At 35.5% G+C, this 26425-nt stretch overlaps 1 protein-coding gene across 1 annotated transcript in view; it reads left to right on the top strand.

Annotated features, from left to right (window-relative positions):
* Window positions 1-26425, top strand: part of LOC101890695 (neurotrimin) — a 190867-nt gene that overhangs the window by 70999 nt on the left and 93443 nt on the right. Inside the window, exon 3 of the mRNA XM_059122639.1 lies at window positions 22912-23128. Within this exon, the coding sequence (XP_058978622.1) occupies window positions 22912-23128 (217 nt within the window). The remainder of the gene's footprint in view (window positions 1-22911; window positions 23129-26425) is intronic.

The following is a 26425-nucleotide window of genomic DNA, read 5'->3' on the forward strand; positions in this document are numbered from 1 at the left end:
CCGATTTTGAGTCTGCTATTCTAGGTTGCACAAGGATTCTACTGAGGGTTTTATCACTTACCGAGGTCGATGTTGCTGCTTTACTGGTCTAGTGTTGACTGTCCCGGTTCTGCCGTCGTCCTCCCTTTTGTATCCGATTTTGAGTGTTCTATTCTAGGATTTCCAAGGGTTCGACTGAGGGTTTTATCACTGACCGAGATCGATGTTGCTGCTTCTCTGGTCTAGTGTTAACTGTCCCGATTTTGCCGTTATCCTCCATTTTATACCCGATTTTGAGTCTTTTTTCTAGCTATAATAGGGCGTGATAAAGGAAAAAATGACGAAGGATTTTCGACAGTTGGTATAAATTAGCGACAATGCTTTACAATGTGTTTAGTTTCGTTTAGAAATGCAACAATGGTATGATAGAAACAAGAATAGAGCTAGGAAGAGTATAATCCGCTCGTTTTCGATAAAATTAGCGTAACCGAGAAAGGGAGTTTATTCCTTTTCCTTTTTCTGTATTTCGTTCGAGTTTCACTCTTTACTCGAATTTGAGAGAGTTTCACTCTTTACTCGAGTTCGAGCGCGTTTTTCGGAAGTCTGACCTTCAAAGACAATTTTCTGTCATGGGCTGTAGCATTTATTACGAACTTCAAATGCCAAATTTGAAACAATTCTGGTGCATAATGTCGCTAAAATCATCAAAAAACCGAATATCGGAAGATGCCTATATATGTGCAGGTCCACACAGACAATTTTCCATACAGTGTTAGCATGTTTGTTCGGGATACCATAGTATTTTGTTGTTACAAAATAGTCAGGCTTAATCCCATTGTTATTGTTTTTATAAAAACAACATTTGTTTATTAGTGGAGAACGAGGTAAGGCAGGGAATACCTAGGTTTAGGAAAAAGCCACCAATCCTGATCATTTCTCTTTTTTTCTGTCTGGGATATTTTCTTTCTCTCCACTTGTTGTGCTTTCGTTTCAGGTGAACGAAATGCATAACCATGTAACTTCAAATATCAAATTTGAAACATTTCCGGTGAATAATCTCGCTTAAATTACCAAAGTACTAAGAACAGGGAGGTACCATTATATGGGAGCTATACCAAAACCTGGACCTACATGGCTTTTTGCAATACTAAAAGTCCTGCAGACATAATATACATTTGAGTAAATTTTATGAACCTACTTCCTACAAGCGAACATAGCTAAATCGATATAGAATTTTATATATATACTTTGTGGGGTCTAAAATGTATATTTCGAGGTATTACAATCTTAATATACCCTCCATACTATGGTGGGGGTATAAAAATAATTACAGGAAAACCACACCAAATTATGTGTATCCACATCGCAAGGATACCTAAGTAGATGCGGCAAATTCCCATCTGTTCCAATTTTTTTTTTTTCAATTTTCGGATTTAAATTCCTTGGAATCCTTGCATATCTGATATATGATGTAGATTTTTATTAGCTAAGAAAATTGCAATGTTTCTAACTACTATGGTGGTGCGATTTGAAAACCTCAATGATCGCGTCTCATTTCTGTTTCCTGGGGTTGTACTGAGCAAAAATGTCCACTAGACCTTATGTCTATAGTCAAATTCGAGCCAGCCAATTTCGACTTGAAGGTTTTTCTTAGACTTTTTGGAAATAAAAAAATGTTCGGAAACAAAAAAAAAATCTTGTAACTATTGGAAAAAAACAATTTTTTTGATTGTTTTTATACCCTACAACACTATGTGTTGGGGGTATTATAAGTTTGATTGGGCCAGAAATTATGTAACACCACGAAATATTGGTTGCCCACATAGGAAAGTATATATGGATCTTCCTATCTCGCCGAGCTGAGTCGATCTAGCTATGTATGTCCGTCCGTCCGTCTGTCCATGTTAATTTGTAATCACTCTACAGGTCGCAATTATGGCCCGATCTTCACGAAATTTAGAATGGATGTGGGGTCTGGGCCAGAATAGAACCCTATTGCTTTTGGAGATGATCGCATAATATTTAGGGGTTGAAATGGACCAAATACTGAAAATTTTCTTGATTTTGCAGTTGCTCTACAGGTCGCAGTTATAGACCAATCGACGCGGAAGTTAGCATGGGGCTAGAGCTTATGGCTGGCCAGAAGTCTTCCAATTTGGGTGGTCATCGGGTAATATTTAGTGGGTGAAATAAAACATAGCATTTGTGTTAAATAAAAGTAAAATTTTTCATTAAACCGCGAATATTTTTAATCCCGGCTTAATCACAAATGGACGAACAGGTCAATTCTAACCGTTACGTATATGCCGATAGTAAATATATCGGAAATATATACATTGTATGTATACAATGGAAGGGGATGTTAGCTAGAATGCATATATCTAAAGAATGGCTGGACCGATTTTGACAAATTTTGTCAATTCAGAATTCCCTCTTGGCATAAGAGAATAAAATCTAAAACAATCGCATAGAAATGTGGCAATAATGGTGTTATTAAAGATTTTGTAGTATTTTGTGAGATTTTTTATTTTTTCATATTTTTATCGCATGCGATTTTTTCAATTTGGCTTATAATATTGAAGTGTACATGTTGTAAAATTTTTTCACTTTACAACACGGGTTGGGGGTTATTATATACAGATTGCTATTATCGTCCGATCTTCACGAAAATTTTCACAAGGGTAGGGTTAGGCTCAGAAGAGCCATTGTTTTCAAGGATGACCGCAATATATTTAGGGGTTGAAATGGACCAACCACTAAAAATGTTCCTGATTTTGCAGCCGTTATAAGATCGCAAATAAAAACCAAAGGACACGAAATCTCGCATGTAGTTAGGGTTTAGGACAGCGGTTGGAATGGACCGCTACTTTTGTGTGCAAAAAATACCAACATTACTTACAAGCGATATCCCAAATACACAAAAGGCGAACTTCTGGCTTTTTAAAGCTGTTTTCGTTGATGAATATAGCCAAATATCGTAGTCAAACAAATCATATATATGGGTCTAAATTTGAAGATGCATAGCGGCTTCTTGCTTTTGGAGATGAACCAAAAACAGAAAAAAATTCCTGATCACACAATTGAAGCCAATCGACACGCCTGAGAAGAGAGTTATAGATAGGGAAGAATTCTACCTTTTTGGATGACCATTGGATTAAATTTAGCTGTAAAATGGACCACAACAACTAACAGCACGTTGAAGTTCGCAAATTTCCCTGGTCAAAATGCTAAGGGCAATTTCTAGGCAGTGCTTCATGACAAAATTTCCAAAGCGAAATCTTCCAAAATGGATTTGGACATAAGGGTGCTTTTAACATATTGTAGTGTTGTAGGGTATCACATGGTCGGCTCCGCACGACTATAGCCTTTGCTTACTTGTTTTTTTTTTTTTGTTTTTGGAAAATTTGAACATTTTCTTGCGGTCATATTTTGTAAACTATGACTCCCTTTCAAAGATAAATTTGTAAATTTATCGCATTTGTCGCGGGCTACGATTTCTCTTAACATACTACATGGAAAACATGTTGTTTTCTTGGTCAAAAAGTCGAAAATGTATAAAATTCGCCTTTGTTTTGTTTAATTTTTTAGATATTATCACCCCGTCCTACCCTTTAATCCTTATCAGTTCCTTGGGTTTTCGTCGGGATTTTAGTATTTTTTTTTTTTTTTTTTTTGTTTTTGAGCACTAGCATTGCCCAAGGTATTCTTGAAACTAATGTGTCTTTATTCTTAAAAATGTGAAGAAGTAGCTGTGAGTGATAACACTCGGGACAAATGGCTGTCGTCAAGGATATAAATTTAACTAACATTCATTCCTCTATTCACTTCCATATTTTCATATTATATTTCGTTTGCATTTCATTTTGCATATTCCGTCATTGCTCGCCTTCACATCCGAAATTTTAGGTGGGTATTTTCAACGTGTCTAGTTGATATTGTTGTATTCTAAGGGCATATATAAAAAAAAGTCCTTCTCTATACATTCGTATGTCTGCGAAGGTTTTTTTGTCAAATATTATAAGAAATCATCACTGCCACCCTCACACACACGTTCCATGTTAATATTCATACATAGATGTGAGTTTTCCCCGTTCCTCCGTTCACCATCATTGCAGTCATCTAAAAAAAGCGAAACACATGATATTTGTCTCTCCATATGAAATTACAATATTTTTGGTGTCTTTTTTGTTCCGCTATTTGTTCTGCAGCGGAATATATGCTAACAATATTTTTTCTTCTCATCTCTATGTTCAATTCGTTCATTCATTCATACCTTCATTCAATTATTTCCCACGAGTCTTGACTATTTCATTTCATTTTTTGGATGTTCCTTTTTTCCACTCCTCCGCGTTATGTTTTTCGTCTACTCTCCTTCTTCGTACGCTCCATAACAAAAGGGATAGAGGTGTGCACCCAAGGATTGTTGACTTCTACATGTTAGTGTAAATTCTGTTACAATCTCTCTCGCTTCCCTGTATACGTTCCTATTCGTTCTCCTGTTTATTTTAATTCAAGCGTGAGTTTCTATTTCATTTTTATTGACTTAAACATTTGCAAGAATGTAGCTGCGACTATAACAAGCATTATTTACAATTGCCATCGTATTGACTTTGAGCTGTATTGGTATTGTTTCTATATTGTTTCATCGAACTCAAGGTAGCTTGAGAAAGAAACGTGAAGTGGAGAAAAATATTGTAAGGTTGTTTGGTTTGTACAGTATCTGGATGAAATATAAGTCCTCCTATAGGTGTTCTCTGCTGAGAATATCATCCAAAAGTCTTATGGTTGGAAACCACATCAAAGGACCATTCGAAGGTCCAAAAGGCCTCCAAGGGATATATGATATTCCGAACGTATCCTATAGATTAAATACTCCCAAACGGACTTCTAAACATAGAAGAACTCGCAAAAAATCAGGTAGTGCCCTAAACTTCACTCAGAAGTCGTCCAAAGTTTTTATACCGATAACTGCCGTTTTATGGTTTTTTTATATGAAAATTAGACCTTCCAAAGGTCTTCTATAAATTTCAGACATTCTGAAGGTCTTCCAATATTAAAATACCCCTCAAAATAAAGATACAGACCAAATTTTTAAAGTGTTTCGAATCTCTCAAAGGGTTCTATGGTCTAGAGGTAATTTCTGTATAGTGGGTCATACAAAAGCCTTTTCTGAAAGTAGAACTTTCTGAGGTATTCATTGATAAAAGGCCCTGAAAGGCTCTTCTATAGACATCTTGAAGGTCTCCAAACTACCGACGACTGTTACAAGGTCTTCTATGAACAGAAGACATGCCAAGGTTTTTTTTAGAGAAGTTCCAAGGGTTTTATATAGGTCTTAAGTTATTCTCCGTATAGTATATTCTCCAAAGATCGTATCCCATTAAAGAACTTCTTAAGATCTCACATTGATAGAACACCCCCAAATGATCTTCTATGGTATAAGCCCTTCCATTTGATTTCCCTGGGAGCAGACACCCCCAGAACTTTAAGAAACATAAGACCCCCAATGTATTTTCTAAATGTAAAATCACCAAAAGATAAATTTTAACGGAATTCTTTCCAAATAACGTATGTTAATAGAAAACACCCAGAGCAGGTATATACGCCTTCGAAGGCCTAAGCCTTTCAAAGTGGTTACTTTTCCAACATTTTTTTATATCTAAAATAGAAAATGCTTTTGATAGTTGGACACTTCCCGAAATGGTTTTGAAATGTGTTCTATTTATTTCGCTGATCCCTACTCTCTATTGATAAAAAAATCTGCCAAAGATCCCAATGGTACTTTAAACTTAGGAGACCTCTCGAAGATCTATTTTTGGTATTCTCTTTATAAAAAAAGCTCCCCATAGAAGACCATGACCAAGAGAAGGTTCTCTATGAATATAAGACCCCCAGCATGTCTAGTGTGATAGTCAGCCTTCCCAGAAGACCTCGCGGTATCGGTCTTATATTGATGGAAGACCTCAAAGATCTCCTAAAAAGAAAATGCTTACGAATATTCTCCTTTTGACAAAATACGGATTTTTTGACAGAAGAGCTTTCCAAGGTCTTGTAAGAAGAATAATTCCCAAAAGCCTTTTATGATGAAAAGCTTTTGCATCGACAGAGGACCTCAAGTCTTCTACAAGTAAAATACTACTCAAAGATCTTCTACAGGTAGAAGATACTCTAGAACATCTCCCAAATGTTTTCCAAAAGCACTTCCACTTATTGAAGATCTTGTGGAACATTCGTTGATCTTTTAGACATTTTCAATGGGTAAATAACCACCCAATGACATCCTATAGACGAAATGCATCTTGTAGGTGTTATATGGGCAAAGGACTCCAAAACCTCTTCCATGCATAGAACCCCTCTTGAAAACATATCCTAAAAATCAGTTATAAACAGAAGACCCACCAAGAGTATATCTTGAAAGGAACCGCAAAAGGTATTCTATGGAAAAGAGCTGTCTTGAAGTCGTCAAAAGGTCTCCTATGAATGGAAGGTCTCCCAGAAATTCTTCACAGAAAGAAAGAGTTACAAAGTTTCTCTATCCCAAAAGTCTTCTTTGGATGGCAAAACATTTTTATGGAGGGAAAATGTCCTGAAAGTCAGTGATAAACTGAGACACATCACCCACATTGATAGACTTCTCGAATAAGACTTCGCGAATGGGACTTTGAAACGTCTTCGAAGGACGAAAAAAAGTCTCCGAAACATATTCTAAAGTCTCAAAATATGCCAAATCTTTTATATGAATTAAAGTCCCTCCAAATGTTCCAAAGGTCCTTTATGGAACAGAATATCGAAGAAATCTTGCAGCCAAAATATAACAATGTTCTTTTTAATGAGAGAACACATCCAAATATAGTGATAAACTGAAGACCTACTTAAGGCTTCCTATAGCTAGAAGACTTCTCATAAGTCTTCCATGGATATACGAATCCAACAAGATCTCCTGTTTATGCACAAAAAAAATCATACGTCTGCTCTAGACATGAAGCCAAAGGGGATTTCCGTCTTGACAGCCCCAACCATGATGCACCGGGTCGCTATAAGATGCTTCGGCCAGCGCCAACTTTCCAATTATCCAGACTTCTCTCAAAGCGTGGTAGCCATCCACAGAGCTCCAGGTGTATTCTGTGCGGGTACCAACAAAGGCTACATTTCTCTCATGCATCCATATATACCACAACCACCACATTGCATCCAACACAGGATACTCTCCGTAGTCACAGAAGAATCTCCGGTCAGACTTCGTAGTCAAAACTTCTACCACTTTTTGCTCCATACAATATGGGACTGGTTAACCAAAAGATTAAAAAGGCGCGGTCAGGGAATAGCACGAGTACAACTCAAAAGTGCCTCACTGATAGAGCAGTCTAATCACTTGTGTTCTCTGACGCTGGCGAACGGTAATCTATTACTCTGGCGGTGCCCCCGATAAAGACCATAAAGATCTGTGATGATACGGCAGATATTTTAGAATGCCTGGGATTCCCCACCATCTGCATTATCAGAAAAAGTCTTCTGGTCAGATCTCGTAACCGAGTTACCTCCAGTTTCGGTCCCAGTCTACCCTGGGCAGTAGTCTACCAAGAGGTACAATTTTAATAAGGAATTTCTACGAAACGATTTTAATTGAAAAAGATATTAAGAACTTTTGGTACATTTATTGGACAAATTTCTCAGAATCTCTCAACACGATTGATACAATATTTCGAGTCATTTGGTACTTTTCGTACCGTTTTAGTTTGCATTTTCAAAAATCCTATATTTTCAACCCTCATATGGTCCAAAATCCCCCATTCCAAATATCAAATTTCTACTAATATTAATATTTAGTAGAAAATCGGAGCTCTCTCTCTCCTACCATTGACACACTTTCGGTACTTGCCATCGAGTTCTAATTAGCATTTCGAAAAATACCGTCTATTCAAATCCAGTTTGTTCCAAAATACCTCATATCAGATTTTATAAATTTAATAATTTGTACGCTTTTGGGACGATTTAAAAAAATACAACCACTTTTTCATACAAAAACTCGAACTCAAGCTCGCACCAATCGTTTAACACCATTGATACATTATGTTGTTCCTTCGTAATTGAGATTACCACAAATCGCATCTTATCAAGCCCCTTTGCCCCAAAATCGATCTGCGTTCCAAAATTTCACAGTTTTAGTTTTAGAAGATTCGTCTGGGCCTTCATGAATCAGGCATTAACTCACCCTTAAATATACCCATTTCAAAATTTATTAAACATTGGGTTACTAATCCATTACTAGTCGAAGTAAGCAGTTATTCCATGACCACAAGTAAGTTGATAAATAAACAGTTTTTTGTTGGTAACTTCTCTGGATAAAATAATGGTTTAGTAATCAGATTTGTAAGGACAACTGAGTATATGATTTAGCTTGCAAAGATCTTCTATAACATTTCGTCATAATATTTGACACAAGACCTTTTTTTCCTTAGAAACTCCGTTAAAACCGCTTTATGGGCTCTTCTCTTAGTCCAAGCTTACCTTCGCAACTTCTATTTTTGAAAGACCTTTCGAAATGCCATCTGTATGTTCAATATTTAACCACAATTCCCCCTCTTCCCATTTTAAAACCCCCCCTCGTTTTCAACATATTTATTATAACACAAAAATGTGTATGTCCTTTCAGCAGGATACTGTTCTATTTATTTTTCCAAAATATGCTGGGTGTGAATTGTCTACGTGCATTTCGATAATGATGTTCATAGTTTGGCGGATTTGCTGTGGCATTCAGCCATGAAATTGAGTTTTATACACTCGCTACTTTCAAATCATATAACAATTCAACGGAATTTCTACCAAAAAAAAAAAAATAAAAAAAAATAAAATAAAATTATGCAGTTTCTTTGGCAATAAATTTCCAAACGAATGAAAGGAAAAGAGGTTCTTCCACGGAAAATAAATATTCTTTAAAATGTGTGTTGCTTTAAATTCAACCTCATTTTCACTTTCTTAAAGTGGAAAGCCGTTTAGAAAGCCACCATTAAACCCCTAAAAAATTAACATTTTATTTACGTTAGAAATTCAACCCCACACCCTTCCCACCTTTCATTTTCTCTTGGCATCTTTGCTGGGGAAAACCAGGAGAACTTTTGATTAAATTCTTTAGAAACGCTTTAAGCAATGACCAAAAAGTATTTTTGGTGTGCAATACTTTGTTGCCAGCAAACAGCTAAAAGAGTTTTTTATTCGCCACTTCTTGCTGGCTGCATTCAACACAATAACAGCAACAACAACAACAATTCGACGCACACACATACACACAAAATTTAAACCTTTAAAAGCATGCCAAAGCATACCGCCAAACCTCGTCTAAATGCAGGCTTTAGCGTCGAATATTTTTTTCTTTTCCTTTCGCATTTCTCCCTCGAGGCCCTAGGGGCATTACTGGCATGTTCCCGTGTCTAAGCTTCCTAAGAGAAATAAATTTGTGAGCAGCAACGGCAGCAGCCGCCGCCTAGGCTGATTTGAACCCAGCCTAAGGCTAGGCAAAAGTTAAAGAAACAAAAAAAAAACGCAACAAAATTCTCAATTTTTTCACCATTTCTGTTGAGGCTTTGTCTGCATATCTCTTCCTTTTTTGTGTCCTCTAGAAATTTTAGAGTTTTTTCTATTGAGGAGTTTTTCTTTTCTAGTACTGCTACTTCTACTGCTGGTTTTGTGTGAAGTGGAGTATTGAAAAATTTGTAACTTTAATTTTTTCCACTGGCTTTTTTCCCCATAACTCTTGTGGTGGTTGTTGTTGTTGTTTGTGTGAACAACCATTACTCGACCATAGTCAAAGCAAGAGAGCAAAAACACTTGGCTTGGTGTAGCCTAGTGTTGCTCATAACACAATTGCCAGTTATGGTTTTGATGTTCAAAATTAAGCCTATCACCATCATCATCACCATCGTCATTGCCATAGCCATCACCTCCGAAGCCACCACCTCCACCAACGAATCAAAGAAATTTTTTGAAAAATGTTTTGCCTCTGAGGATAAAAAAAAGCCAACATGCTCATGGAATTATCGGAGTATGAAATTATTTTGTATCGCTTTTTTGTCTCATTCCATCATGCAAAGGCAGATGATGATGATGGGCTATCATTTGCTGGGATTACAGGGAAAGCCAAAATGTGGTGCAGAAGAAACTTTATTATAACACGCCTTGCCAAAGAAGTGATTTCGAAGTTGTGGTGTGTATACAAAGATCTGCAGCCCATGCAAACTTATAATCTCTCTTTTTTATAAAATATTGTTTAAAGCTCTTCTGACCACAAAAGGTCACTTGAAAGCTCTATTTTGCAATATCTTTTTTTTTTTCTATAATAAAACTTTCTAAGTTGATTTGTCTACAGAAGCTTATGGGACCTTCCTACCTCACATTTTTAAACCTCACATATCCATATATGGCCTTTTAAAGCTCTTCCGTTTATAGGAGACCATCATTCTCTTTACAAAAAGCTCTTCTATCTAAAGCTCTTCTTATCTTCTTTCCAAAAAAAGGTCATTTATAAACTGGTGTGTCTGCAGAAGCTCTGTAGTAGAACTTCTAAAGCTCATATGTCCATACGAGACCTGTTAAAGCTTTTCCGTTTTAGAGAAGGCCTTTACGAGTTCTTCTATTTAGAAAACACTATTTCGAACTTTTTTGTTTACAACAGACCATTTTAAAGTCCTTTCTTCTGGAGTTAACATTGCAAAGCTTTAAATTTTTATGAAAGGACTTTCACTGCCTTTACTCTCTAAAAACCCCAAAAAGCTTGTCGGTATATAGAAAAGCTTTTATTCCTACTAAAATACATTTGAAAGCTCTTTTCTCTATAGAAGACCTGCAGAAGAACTTACATGTTCATAATAAGAACTTCTGAAGCTTTAATGTCTATAGAAGGCCTTTTAGAGTTCTTCAGGTTTCAAGGAGACTATTCAAAGCTCTCTTGTTCTATAGAAGATCTTCTAAAGGTATACTTTTTATAGCAGGACTGTCACAGAATCCTCTCTATGGAACCCTCTCCCAAAGCTCTTTATATAGAATAGCTTTTATACGTCTTCTATCTACTAAAAGTCATTTGCAAGTTGTATAGGTATTCTGGCTATTAAATCCATTTCAAAAGCCTTTAGACTTCAAAAAAAACATCTACCTTTACCTTACAAAGACTATCTGTCTGGAGAAGCATTTTCTAAAATCTTCAATCTTTAGAGAAAATTTGAAGGGGTTCTTTCAACAGTGGACCTCTAAAAGGGACTTCTGTCTATTACAGAATTTTAAAAGCTTTTGTGTCTAAAGTAGGTTATTTCTGTATTGGAGACTTATCCATGATGGAGCTCTTACATAACATTTGTCCAAAGACAACCTCTTACAAGTATTCGGCCTTTTAAACTCTTCTGTCTTCAGAAGACCTTCTACAACTATTCTATCCATAGAAGTTCTTCTGAAGTTCAGCTGACTTTAGAAAACTGTTTAAAGCTCTTCTGCCTGAAGAAGAGAACTTTAAAGCTTTTTTGTCTATGACAGACCAGTGTCATCAATGTATGAAGTTGTAAGCCGCGTCTCTCTTAATAAGACATTTCAAACCTCTTTTCTCTGAAGAATAACATGTAAAGCTCTGAGAATCACGTAGAGGCTCTTGCCTATAGAAGATTTTATTCAGAAGACATCCTACTAAAAAACTAGAAAAGCTATCAATAATAATTTAAAGCTTCTCAGACAGACATCTTTAACAACAGGTACTTGAACAGGTACTTCAAAAAAAAAAAAATTATTAAAATATTATTTAAAATATTCACGTTCATAACCCTGGAGGTCCTTGAAAAATTTGCCTTTAAATAATCTATGTTTACAACCCTGGACATCATTGAAAAAAAAATATTTAAAACATCCACGTTTATAACCCTGGAGGTCCTAGAAAAAAAAGTTTTAAAATATTCACGGTTATAACCCTGGTGGTCCTTACAAAAATTATCTTTAAAATATCCACGTACATAACCCTGGAGGTCCTTGAAAAAAAATTTTCTTCAAAATATCCAAGTTTATAGCCCTGGAGGTCCTTGAAAAAAATTTTCTTGAAAATATCCAAGTTTATAACTCTGGAGGTCCTTGAAAAAAATTTTCTTCAAAATATCCAAGTTTATAACCCTGAACGTCCTTGAAAAAATTTGCCTTTAAATAATCTACGTTTACAACCCTGAAGGTCCTTGAAAAAAATTATATTTAAAATATCCACGTTTATAACCATGCAGGACCTTGAAAAAAAAAAAAATCCGCGTTCACTACCCAGGAGGTCTTTGAAAAATCCACGATTAAAACCCTGGAGGTGCTTGAAAAATTGTCTTTGAAAAATCCACAATTAAAACCCTGGAGGTGCTTAAAAATTTGTCTTTAAAATATCCACATTTATAACCCTGGAGATCCTTGATAAAATTGTTTTTAAAAAATCCACGTTTATACCCCTGGAGGTCCTTAATAAAACTGTCTTTATAAAATCCAAGTTTATAACCTTAGAGGTCCTTAAAAAAAATTCTCTTAAAAATATAACCCTGGAGATCCTTGAAACAATTGTCTTTAAAAAATCATTGAAAGTTTTGAAAGCTATTTTTTGTTGGTGCCTATTGCAGGATTCCTGTCGAAATTGAAAACCTTTAAAGCTCTTCTGTGTTTTAAAAAATAGTTGACCTTTTACAGGTGTCCTGTTTATAGAATTTCCCTTAAAAGCTCTGTCGATTATAAAAAAAAAACTCTTAAAGCTCTTCCATCTTGTCTGTTAAAAAACCTTTAAAGTTCTTCAGTCGATAGAATTTTTTTCTAAGCTTCCATCGTTTATAGGAGACCTTCGTCTATGGGAGACCTTCTACTTGTTAAAACGCTTTGTTCGATAAAGTCCTTTAAACTTTTTAAACTTTTATATGTATAACCTTTTAAATCTCTTCTATTCAATAAAAAGTTATTCTACTTATAGAAGTTTTGAAAACTTTTCGACCTCTAGAAGATATCCACAATAAAACCTTCAAAGGCTTACTATATATAGAACATCAGTTAGGGGTCTTCCGTTCATGGAAGCAATTTTGAATGGTCTTCCATTTTTCAAACACCTTTTAAAAGCTCTCCTTTTTTCAAATTTCTACTCATCGATATTCCTACTGTGGAAGTCCTTTTGAAGTACACATTAAAGCTTTCAAAGGCTTCCCATATATAGAACATCAGTTGTGGGTCATTCGTTCATGGATGCAGGATTGACTCGCCTTCTGTATTTCCTATCTTTTAAGTTCTTACAAATAGATATTCTTAATTTTGAAGTCCTTTTGAAGGACTTCGTTCTTTGGAATACCATTTAAGAATTGTACTCTTTTCAAACCAAATGTTTGAAGACTCCGTTTTAAATTTACAAAACCGTTCTACATCCCACAGATTATCTTGCCTCAATTAACAATAAGGTTGGCTAACCCTTTTTCCCCCATTCAATGGGCTTCCCTTTTTTACATTCCTTGGGGGCGATTGTTGTCTCCTTGTTTTTGCATTCATAAGCAATTGTAATTCCTTGTGGGAGAGGTAAGCCGAAAAAAAGAAGAAAATAACTCAAGAAGTATGCAGTCTTTTTTCAAACCCAAAGCACAGAGGGAAAAGAAATTTAAAGGTTTCCTAGAATTTAAAATGTAAAGAAAAACCTCATTCCTTTCAACATTTTTCATCTGATCAAAATCTATGATTTCATTGAGGTTTATTGACTGATGCTTTCCCGTTGTCTGGGACAAATTAGCTCATCAATGTAAACTATAACTTTTCATTTGGTTTGCCAACTCATTTCCTCATATTTTCCTTAGCTACAATCTCCTTTTTGCAGTGGGCAGCAATCATGGGGCTGGGGCAAGGAGACGAAAACCACTGCATACTTTTTGGCTTGTGGGGTGTTAATGTGGCCCTAAAACTCTTTACGTGTTGTAGTTAAGCGATAATAAAATCTCAAAGTCACGTTCGACAAATGTTTCAAGCTGGTTGGGTTTTCCTGCTAACTGGCCGTTTGCTTATTTTCTTCTTTACGTTTTTTGGACAATTTAGCTATTACAGCCAGTCTTGCTTTGGCCCTTTGCGAAGATGTCCGCTTTTTTGTGGTTGTGGACAAACTATTTCAACAATAAATGGCCACGTTCTTCGACGTCTGCATGATTTCTGTTTGAGTTATCCGGATTTTTTTCGAAATGTTCAGTGTTTTCCCTCTGTCTGTTCGGTTATTGTAATGTTTGTCTTTAAATCATCATCATCATCAATACTCCCTTGCCATCGTCAAGGTTCCAACGAATGGTCATTGGTGGCCAGTGGTGCACCTCAACATCATACTCAGAACGAAGATGGAGATGTTCGTCGAAGTCATGCATGATTGGCAATGACGCAGTGCAGTATTTGTCTTTAATATTTTCGGTAGAATTTTTAAAATTTCAGACACACAATTCTTTCGACACACACACAGACACACCTTAAGCCCAGAGGCTTAATTCTGATTTAATACAGGATATAAATATAAGTTTATTAGTTCAGCCTCATTCTTCGACTTGCACTCATTGCTACATTAAGGATTTCGAATAATTTTTGCTGAGATCACAGAAAATGTCCTGCTGTGCTGTTGACCACACATGTGTGGCAGCGTATGTATATGTGAGCATGTGTATGTGTGGCTTGTGTCGCCTTTTGCTTGATTAGAAATAATGAAGAGTAAATCTTAATCTAGCCAAATAGACAGACAACATAACACAAAGCGTGAGAGAAATTCCTAATTGAAGATGTGGCATTATTGCGGTTAACCGAAATTGTGGCCCAAATGTCGGCCCACAACGGGAGAAATAATGATTTAGACCAGTGAATAGTTTAAGGGGTACAAATAAATGTAAGGGAGAAAAAGTATTAAATATCGTTGCGAGAAAGACTTCAACACAACAAAATTGCAGAGCCTTTTGTGGAAAAGTGGGGCAGGAGGCCTTTACATCGTCAATATCAAAGTCCTAGAAATGTATGGTATTTGACCATTACATTGGTATCGAAAACCCATTCACGTTTTGCTTAAGTCACGCTTTTAAAAATCCTTAACAAACCCAAATTTATAACCCTGGAGGTCCTTGAAAAAATTGACTTTAAAAAACAACGTTTATAACATTGGAGGTCCTTGGAAAAATTGCCTTGAAAAAATCCACGTTTATAACTCTGGAGGTCTTTAAAAAAATAGTCGCCTATAACCACGGAGGTCTTTGAAAAAATGGTCATAAAAATCCCACGCTTATAACCCTCGAGGTCCTTAAAACAATTGTCTTTAAAAAGCCACGTTTATGACACAGGAGGTCCTTAAAAATGGTCTTAAAGATTTAAAGTTCATAACCCTTGAAAAGTTTGTCTTTAAAAAATCAATTTCTATAACCCTGGAGGTCCTTGAAAAAATTGTCTTTAAAAAATTCACGTTTACAAACTGGAGATCCTTGAAAAAATTGGTTTAAAAAAATCCACGTTTATAACCCTGGAGGTCCTTGGAAAAATTGCTTTGAAAAAACCCACGTTTATAACTCTGGAGATCCTTGAAAAAATTGTCTTTAAAAAATCCACGTTTATAACCCTGGAGGTCTTTGAAAAAAATGGTCTTTAAAAAATCCACGTTTATAACCCTGGAGGTCTTTGAAAAAAATGGTCTTTAAAAAATCCACGTTTATAACCCTGGAGGTCCTTGAAAAAATTATCTTTAAAAATCCACGTTTATAACTCTGGAGGTCCTTGAGACAATTGTCTTTAAAAATTCAAGTTTATAAACTTAGAGGTCCTTGAAAAAATTGTCTTTAAAAAATCGACGTTTATAAAACTGGAGGTCTTTGAAGAAGTGGCCTTTAAAAAATCCACGTTTATAAACCTGGAGGTCCTTGAAAAAATGGTCTTTAAAAAGTCACGTTTATGACCCTGGAGGTCCTTAAGACCATTGTCTTTAAAAATTCACGTTTATAACAATGGAGGTCCTTGAAAAATGGTCCTTAAAAAATCCACGTTTAAAACAATGGAGGTCCTTGAAAAATGGTCCTTAAAAAAACCACGTTTATAACAATGGAGGTCCTTGAAAAATGGTCCTTAAAAAAACCACGTTTATAACAACGGAGGTCCTTGAAAAATGGTCCTTAAAAAAATCCACGTTTATAACAATGGAGGTCCTTGAAAAATGGTCCTTAAAAAAATCCACGTTTATAACAATGGAGGTCCTTGAAAAATGGTCCTTAAAAAATCCACGTTTATAACAATGGAGGTCCTTGAAAAATGGTCCTTAAAAAAATCCACGTTTATAACAATGGAGGTCCTTGAAAAAATTGTCTATAAAAATCCACGTTTGCAACCCCGGAGGTCCTTAAAAATATGGTCGTTAAAAAAATCACGTTTATAACCCTGCAGATCCTTAAAAAATGGTCTTTAAAAAGTTTACGTTTGACGATTTTATGTCCTTGTCCTCCTTGTCAGAGATTATATTCCTGGAGGTCCTTTAAAAAAGTCATTAAAAATACAGGTTTGACGATCTTTCGATACTTGAAAATATTCTTTAAAAAGATCATTTTTATATTTCTGGAGGTCCTTGAAAAATATTAAAATATCTAAAACTGAAGGTCTGATGTTCCTTGGAACAAAATTCTTCTAAAAGTACAAAAATCAAAAATAGCCTTTAAAATATCCAAGGTAGTATTCCTGGAGGTCCTTTCAAAAAATCTTTAAAAATTGTTTGAAATTGTTTAAAAAGTACATGCTTTATGGTCCGGCGGATCTTAGATCCTTAAAAAATCCTAACAAAAATCCACGTCTATAGTCAAGCGGATCCTTGAAAAAATCTTTTTAAAGTTTTATTCTTTAAAATAGCCTTTAAAATATCCAAGATAGTATTCCTGGAGGCCCTTTAAACAAATCGTTTAAAATTCACGTTTGACGGTCTTTTGATGCTGAATTAAATTCTTTAAATAATCCATGTCTGAAGGTCTTTTTTCCTTGAAATAAAATCTTCTAAAAATCCAAGTTTATATTTCTAAAGGTCCTTGAAAAAAAAATTGTTTAAAACGCCAACGTTTGATGGTCCGGTGGTCTTTAAAAAATCTACCTCTGAAGGTCTGTGGTTATTTGAAAATAATTATTTAAAAAACCCTACTATGCTTGGTCCTTGAAATATAACCTTAAAAACCTTCGCTGATAGCTCACTTGGTCCTTGAAAAAATATTCTTCGTAAAAATCAAGTTTTATCGCCTTTTGGTCCTTGGAATATATCCTTAAAAACCCCAGGTTGATAAATCAGTTGATTCTAGAAATGTTTAAAAAAATCCACTTCTGAAGGGCCTTGAAATATATCCCTAAAAATCTCAAGCTGATAGCTAAGTTGGTTCTTGAAAAAAAAAAAATGTTTTAAAAAATCCACGTCTGAAGGAAAAATATCTTCAAAATATCCACGTTTGATTGTCTTTTTGTCCTTGAAATACATCCTTAAAAACTTTTGCTGATAACTCAGTTGGCCCTGGAAAAATTATTCTTCAGGAATCCTCGTTTAATGGCTACTTGGTCCTCGGAAAAATATTCTTTAAAAAATCCAAGTTTTATTGGTTTCTGGTCCTTGAAATATATCCTTAAAAACCCCATGTTGGTTCTAGAAAAAAAATATTTTTTTAAAAAAATTCAAGTTTTATTAGAGTTTGATTATACCCTTAAAAACATCAACGAAGGTTGAGGTATTCTTTAAATTAATCTAACTCTGAAGGTCTGTTGTTCTTTCAAAAAACTTTAAAACATCCACGCTTTCTTGTCTTTTGATCACTAAAATATATCCTTAAAACCATTGGGGTTTCGTTGATAGCTCAGTTGGTCCTCGAAAAATTATTCTTTAAAAATCTTCGTTCAATGGTCCCATGGTCCTTGAAAACAAATTCTCAAAAAAATCGATACCTCCCAATTTTGTTTGTACATCAAAGGGTTGAGTCACCACTTTCAACCAAATTATTGAAACAATTATGACTTGAATATGTCCCCGAATCAGGCTAGAAATCAGACCTTGAAGGTATATCCCAAGGTATTGCATAATATGCACATAAAAATTATTCCACAGTGTGCAGTTCATATGATATTAAATGTGTGTGCGTGGTAGTAGTACTTTCTAGTATGTGTACGTCTATCGGTGTGATTGTCAAGTTATTTACACATTCTCAGCTTCTGTCATTTTCAGCTCAGCCACATTCTCAGCTACTTATGGCTGTGGCTGGTAACACATTTCAATGTCTAGTCTTATCGTTGAGTTAGTAACTCTGAGGTTTTAGCTTTATCTTTTGACAGGCAAAAACTCTGATAGATCCTTTAGCATGCGTTACACTTACTACCCTTTTTGTTTTTGCACTTGTCACATACACCAGAACATAGACATGGTAAAGTGAAGAAATCTCCTTCTTCGTCTATGCACAGCGATTTGTTGCATTCTCGACACGTTTTACATGAGAAAAGTAGTTTACCTTTTTGCTCTTTGCAACATAAAATTATATGGCTGGTCATTATCACGGTGATAATGTTTGTGAAAATTTCTCTTCTACAAATTTTTTGCTGGGTATGACAAAATTAAATTACAATATTTGTTTTTTTTTTTTTTTTTTTTTGAAATAAAAAAACTAAAGGAAATTGTTACAACATCTTTTAGTTTAAATATTTAATTTTGGTCTTAGTTCTAAGGAACATTCCTGGTTTCCTTTTTGGTGAAGTACTGGAAAGTTTTCTGCAGCATTCCTTTGCCTTGTCGCATTTGAAACTTGCTTCCTTTATTTGTGTCTGTGTCTGCTGGGTTGTTGTTGCAAAAACTTTATTTTGCCATTTGTAAAATCTACTTAAGTCTATTTAAGTTGACTTTCATATATAATTTTTAGTTAACTTTAATGTTTGTGGCTCGTAATCTGAACATATCGCAATATTCCATTCGGCAAAAATTTAAAAATGAACTCGGGGTAAAGTCATTAAAATTCAAAAAAGTGCTAGAACTTACACCGCAACAGAAAAAAAAAATAGACTCAAAAGAGCTAAAGACTTGCTTCGCTTCGAAAGTGGTGAACTGCCGAATTTGGTTTTCTCCGATGAGAAAACATTCGTTGTCCAGCAGTTTGTAAACAAACAAAATGATCGTGTTTACTTGCCAAAGAGGTCAGCTGAAAGTGTGCACCTTGGTTGGCCACCAGAACTCAAGCGCCGACCATGGTGATGGTGTGGGCCGCCATAAAGCCGATGGTCGCTCTCCGCTCGTATTAATTCTGATGAATGCCGAATGATATCGCGAAAATATTTTGGAGGGTGTATTAAAGCCTTGGGCAGGCAAACATTTTGGCCGCAGACCTTAGACATTCCAATAGGACTCAGCACCATCGCACTCAGCACGCGCCACCCAAGAATAATTACAAAGTACATTGGCCCCTAAAATCTCCGGATACAAATGCGTTGGACTATTGTGTCTGGAGTATTTTGGAAAACAAGGTTGGCATTAAAAGATACCAAAGTGTCGAACACTTTAAGCAAGCGATTCGCTGGGAATGTGCCAACAACAACATTCGGGCAGCGTGTGACGGTTTCATTTGCCATTTAAAGGCCATAATTCGTGCCAAAGGTGACCAATTCGAAGAAATCTAAACTCATACTAAAATTGGATGCTATTTCCGACATTTCTTGCTTTCAAATTAAAAAAAAAAATGAAAAAGTTATGGCGTTAGACTTTGTTGCAGCATTAGACTTTATCTCAACCGGTATATATAAAAGAGTAGTGAAATAACTGAATGTACTGACTCGTACGAAAAGTACTAAATGGTACTAAAAATGCTATTGGGTGATGGAATAGGGCAGGAATATTCAAATTTGATTTGAGATCACTGTTGGTGTCTGTGGTTAGGATATGGAGGTGGTTTTGGAAATGCGTCCTATATTTGTACGAATAGTACAAAATGGTACTAAATTTGCTATTGGGTAAATGGATAAGGCAGGAATCCTAAATTTGATACTGATTTCTCTCTTGGTATGGAGGTGGTTTTAGCAATGTGTCCTATAGGAAAAGTACTAAATGGTACTAAATTTGGTATTTGTTAATATCTATAATTAAGATATGTAAGTGGTTTTGGAAATGTATAATATAATTGTACGAAACGTACCAAATAGTACCTAACTTGGTATTGGACAAAAATTTGGTATTGAGCTGAATTTTTATATTGAGGTCTCTGTTGGCATCTGGTGGCGGTTTTATAAATGCATGCTATAATTGTAGAACTGAAATCCTGCAATTTAAAATGTATGTGTCACTGTAGGGCTGGAATTCTAAAATTTGATATTGAGGCCTTGAGATCTGGTGGAGGTTTTATAAATTTATACCATAATTGTTCGAAAAGTACTAAATGGTAAAAATTCGGATCACTGTTGGTTTCAAAAATGGAGAAGTGGATTTTTTGGATATAAGTACAAAAGTAATTAAGCTGAAATTCTAAAATTTAATATTTATCTGAGGTTTAGATTTGGATGTGGAAAATTGGAAAGTTCTTCGAAAATTATCAAATTGTATTGGATTTGCCGCTGAGTGCATGGATAGAGCTTGAGGTCCCTATTAGTATCTGGATTTGAGCTATGGTGGTGGTCTTGGAAAAGTGTTCAATAATAATAATACGAAAAGTACTAAATAGTACTAAATTTGGTATAGGGTGAGGCGATAGAGCTGAAATCTTGAAATTTGATATGGATCTCACTTTTGCGGTCTAGGGTGGATATTCATACTATATGTTACTAAATTTAGTATTGCGTAAAATTATATAGCGGAAATTCTGAAATTTGATATTGAGGTTGCTGTTGGTTTCTAGGGTTCACATACGAAGACAATGAAATAGTTTTGGATCGAAAACTTGGATGCGAGTCTATTGTGCAATGGTTTTACTAAAATCTTCGTCGGTAAACTTCAAAATGAAAGATTTTGAAGATTTTTTCGTGTAAAAGGTAAACTTGAATAATATCTAAAGCCTTAAAAGTCTGAAAATTGGTTGAAGTTTGGATTAAAAAAAAGGTTGTCAATCTACAAATATTGTACACATTGGGTACTAAAGAGGCCTGACATGAACAGTTGGACGAGTTCATGGGTTACTGATAGCCCCTCTTTAAAAAGTTAAGTTTTTGAAATACTGCAATTTCGAAGTCGGCTCTGAAACAAAATTCCTATCTTTCTATGAAACCCCCCTTGGGTTTTTACCTTCCACAATTGAAAAACATCAATTATTAAAATTGTTGTAAAAAAGAAGACTCATTAAGAAGAAGAAGTACAATCGCATAATGAATATTTTTGTAGAACATTTCGTCCTAAAAAATTCAAATTTTTGAATGCTCTTCACCCCTTTTTTGCCCGAAAAAAAAGAAAGGCAATAAAATATATTTCGGCACCCAAATATTTAACAAAAAAAATCGCTCTGAAAATTCAGTATTTGGTCCTCAAAGACAACTCATTGTGAAATAACCTTTCTTCAGTTAAATGCCCTTTTCGTCCTTCTTTTGAACCCTTACAAAAAAAGCCGCCAAATAAGATTTATTGCAGAGCAAATATTTCACAAAATTATTACCTATAATATTTTAAATAGGGTCCCCAAGGACGATAGGTCTATAATGCGCCATTTTCATTGACCTTCTGGATTTTTTCAAGATCCTGGCTCACAAATTTAAGACAACTCATTCTAAGATAACGTTTCTTTAATGAAATGTCCTTTTCGTCCTTCTTTTTAACCTTTGCAAAAAATCCGCCAAATAAGATTAATTGCCGCTCAAATATTCCACAAAAATATCACTTTTAAGATTCAAAATAGGGTCAAGACAAGAGGTCGATAATGTACACTTTTCATTGTCCTTCTTGATTTTTTCAAGATCCTACCTCACAAATCTGTATGAATTTGTATTTTTTAATATTTTGTAAAAATCTCTTCACCATGTTAGAAACTTGGGATCCCATGACCATACCCATTGATCGACATCGTCATGCCCAACAGAATATTTTAACTAACTTTTCTTGGCGATGACATCCGGTAATCTGAATTTTTATCAATTTAATCCTTTGAGAAGTAACTTCCTTTTTCTGTCTTTCAACCACATCAACTTTCGAATTTTTTCCTCGTCTTTTTTCCATTTTACACATAACAACAACATTAAAACACAATCTCAACCAAATCGTGTATTCAAAAGTCGGATCATCGTCGGACTTTTATCGATTGTTTACCGCAATTATCATTAAAAGCTGTCAATAAGATAAATGCTGATGAACCCTTAATTATATTTAAACAGTTGTCCACTTCTGACAGCCTGGGTGACACATTGACACAATCAAGAAAATTTAATTCAACATTTATTTTTTAATGTCTTAAAAGGGCAGCTGTGTGTGAGGATGCTTGGATGTGTTAAGCAAAAGGTAGAAAAACGTACGCACACAATGATTATAAAATTAATCACCTATCCACCACCCTCAGCTCCTACATCCCGCATTAACATGCATATTTACATAATGTAATTGGCTGTTCTCAGACATTGTAGCCGGGCGAAAAAGGACACTTTACAACATGCAAAGGATAAGCATAGTGATGGCGATGATGATGATGAGGATGCTCTACATGTAGACATAACCTCATTTAACAACACTTTTTGTCACCACCAACAACATCGTCATCATCATCACCGTTATCCTGCTCACTACTTAGGCTTACATTTTCAATGCTTCAGCTCAGACTCCATTACACGCAGATTATCACCTTTTGTGAGTGTGTGTGTGTGGGTGTCCAAGAATAAATTTTAACTCAGAAGCTGTAACAGCACCAACAGCAGCAGCAGTAATTCATTGGTTTTTTGTGTTTTTGTTTTTCTTTCATTTCATGACTGTCTGCCGCCTCCGAACTGTTCGAACAGGTGGCCTGGATGCACTTCGAACAATCGGCCATCTTAACCGTGCACAATCATGTGATAACGCGCAATCCACGCATCAGTGTGACACACGACAAACATGATCGCCATCGCAGCTGGTATTTGCACATCAACAATGTCCAGGAGGAGGACAAAGGACGCTACATGTGCCAGATCAACACGGTGACGGCCAAAACGCAGTTTGGTTATCTCAACGTAGTTGGTAAGTATGGACAATAATAACTAAAGCAAATGGTCAAGGGAGGGCAGTTTTTCGTTGCAAAAAAAGAAAATTCCATTAAATGCCAGCCTTTTTCCCAATACTCCGATTGGGAATTCGTGGTAAGAAATAATCATAAATAAATTAAAAATAAATGTATGCCAGGCAATTCCAATTCCATATACCACCCCACTTTAGCCTTGTCCTTGATAGCTGCATGCATGGCATCCCTTGCAGCCAATCTAACATTAAGTCGCAGAATTTATGCCTCAATGATTTCCCAGTTATTTTACTTTTGATCCAGAGTCAAGTGAGTTTTCGCATGGCCTCTAAGTCTCCAAACAGCAGCTGTTGCCACTGCTTTGGGGAAAGCAAATATCTCAGTTCAATTGAACTGAGAAAGTCGAAAAAAAAGGAAAATCACTGTTTGCATTCCTCTGCTTGTTTATATCCTTGAGGCTTCTACGAAATGCGTTAGGAAAAACCCCGTGTATTTTTTTAAACACAAAAATAGGAGGAATAATGTCACTTGAGAGTTGCGCAGAAAAAAACTCACATAAATATTCAATTTAATTATTTTTTTCTGCTTCTTCTTCTTCTCATAATAAATCAAGACTGGGTTATATTTTGTTTATTTTTTGCATGCAATTATTTCTGTGATTTGTGTGGGTGTTTGGCTGTAGGTTCTCTGAAGCATTAAAAATAACAATAAGTATTGGGAAAATAATATTGGTAAATACAATTAGAACCCCCCTTAAATAATTAATCTCTTCAAGGAATTGAAGCTCAATGGGAAGGAGAAGAAGATACCTTTGGAAGTAATAACTTGAAAGAGAGGGTTCAAAAGGACATGTTCATTGTCATTTTTGCTGGAGACTCAACAAGTGGCCATGCAGGAAACTGGGGACCGAGAAGGGAAAAATGGTTACATCTCTTTTATATACTTTCACCCTAATGACTACTGATCATTTGACGTGGTACATTATAAGGTAGGTTTTATTATTTTTGCCGAACTTATATTGAGTTTGAAGATGGACAACAGGGCCGCTCCCTCTAGTACCTCCCCCAAACTAGTTCAAAATTTGACTAACAATAAAAAATCTCATAACAAGCGAGAGGAGCACATGACAAAGTTCAAACTTGCCCACCGTAAAATTCAGATAAGCCCTTTGTCTGGTGAAAAAATTTACAATATTGACCCAACCTCACAAAAGGTCGACATTTTGATGTGGGTAATCAATTTACGATTTTCTCCATTTTTCCACGAAAATCTGAAAATTGATTATATCGAACCATTTTTTCTCATACCTCTCTCTGAAAAAAAGCTAGAAAATTTTGAAAAACATTCCTAAGCATATCTCATAAAAAACGAATCAAGTACCCGATTTAGTTTAAAAGTGGTGCGTGATAATATTTATATCACACTTAGGTCTGTAACGATCATGAAAAACATTAACCCACTGCTTGTCGTACCTCCCTCCTAAAAGGTAACATTTTTAAATGCGAATAATTCACATTTAATTTGAAATTATTTTCTTTTGCCCGAATAAGGCACCATTAGTTCTCGCATGAAGATATATGGGTCCATTCCTTCTGGTACATCTCCCACAATGGACCAACATATTATACTCCAAAGAGGTTATCTCTCACAGAGTCTCAAAATGCAAAAATTTGGTGAAATTTAAACAAGTAAAAAAGCAGTACGTTCAGCCCGGTCGAACTTTGAATACTCTGCTCCATTCAGAAGAAAGTCCGTTGAAAAATTCCTCCAAAAATCATAAAAATACCGAATATAGGGATTTGGGTTATATGATAACATGGACCTGCATAGGCAATTTTCTGTCATAGGCCGCCTTACACAATAGGAACATCATATTCGAAATATGAAACAATGTCGAAAAATAATGTGGCTAAAATTATCAAAATTCCGAATATAGGGAAATACGAAATTTGAAACAATTCCTATGGATAATGTAATCATGTAATAATCATCAAAAAACCGAATATAGGGAGGTACTATTATATAGGGCTTATAGCAAAACTTAGACCTATATCGCCTCAACTCAATTTACAGCAAATTCGTGTTCAAATTATGACTAAAACACCTCAAAAACTTTAAATCTGTCCGTATAGTTGTATAGGACCCATGCCTAAAAGTAGGGTGAAATAAAAAAAACTTCAACATAGTCAAACGCCATAATTTTTACATCTTTTTTATTAAATTTTAATGAATGAAAGCAAAAAAAATGGCAGAAATAAAATCAAATTTTAGAATAAGTTTAGATTTGTTCAAATTGGTCACCTTTGGCACGAATTATGGCCTTCAAACGGCCAATGAAACCGTCACACGCTGTCTAAATGTTGCTCTGCGGTATTTTGGCCCATTCCCGGCAAAGCGCTTGTTTGAGGTGATCGACACTTTTTTCAGTGCCAACCTTTCCAAAATACCCCAGACACAATAGTCTAACAGATTGGAATATTTGGTGGCCATTGTGCGCTGGAAGTGAAGCGAGGAACCTCATTTTGCAACCATTCTTGGGTGGCGCGTGCTAAGTGCGATGGTGCTGAGTTCTGTTGGAATGTTCAAGGTCTGCGGCCAACATGTTTGCGTGTCCAAGGCTTTAACATAACCTCCAGAATATTTTTGCGATAATATTTGGCATTTATTCTGATTCCATGGTCGATTAATATGAGCGGAGAGAGACCATCGGCTGTTATGATTTGAGTTCTGGTGGCCAACCGAAGGTGCACATTTTAAGCTGACCTCTTTGGCAAGTAAACACATTCATTTTGTTTGTTTACAAACTGCTGGACAACGAATGTTTTCTCATCGGAGACAGAGAAAACCAAATTCGGCAGTTCACCACTTTCGACAAAGCAAAAAAAATCCTTAGCTCTTTTAAAAATATTTTCTTTCCGTTGCGGTGTAAGTTCTTGCACCTTTTGGAATTTCAATGGTTTTACTCCGAGGTCATTCTTCAATATTTGCCGAATGGAATATTGCGATATGTTCAGCTCACGAGCCATTTTTCCCACCAAAATGCTTTTGTAAGAAGTATTGACTCTTTGAGGTATTAATATAGGAAAGACCCTAACAAATATTGACCTAAAACATTCTAAAGGTAAAAAAAATCCATGTATATAGCCAACATTATAGGCCTTACATTCCTGAAAAGATTTACTCATTCAGACCTGATAGTCATTAAAGGAAATACTATTAATAGACCTAGGATCATAATATCGAGGTGGCTGCCTTGAAGGATTAACCCTAACCCTAATAATCTTTAAGGCATCAACGTT

Source organism: Musca domestica, unplaced genomic scaffold (assembly GCF_030504385.1).
Source record: "Musca domestica strain aabys unplaced genomic scaffold, Musca_domestica.polishedcontigs.V.1.1 209, whole genome shotgun sequence".
NCBI classification, from domain to species: Eukaryota; Metazoa; Arthropoda; class Insecta; order Diptera; family Muscidae; genus Musca; species Musca domestica.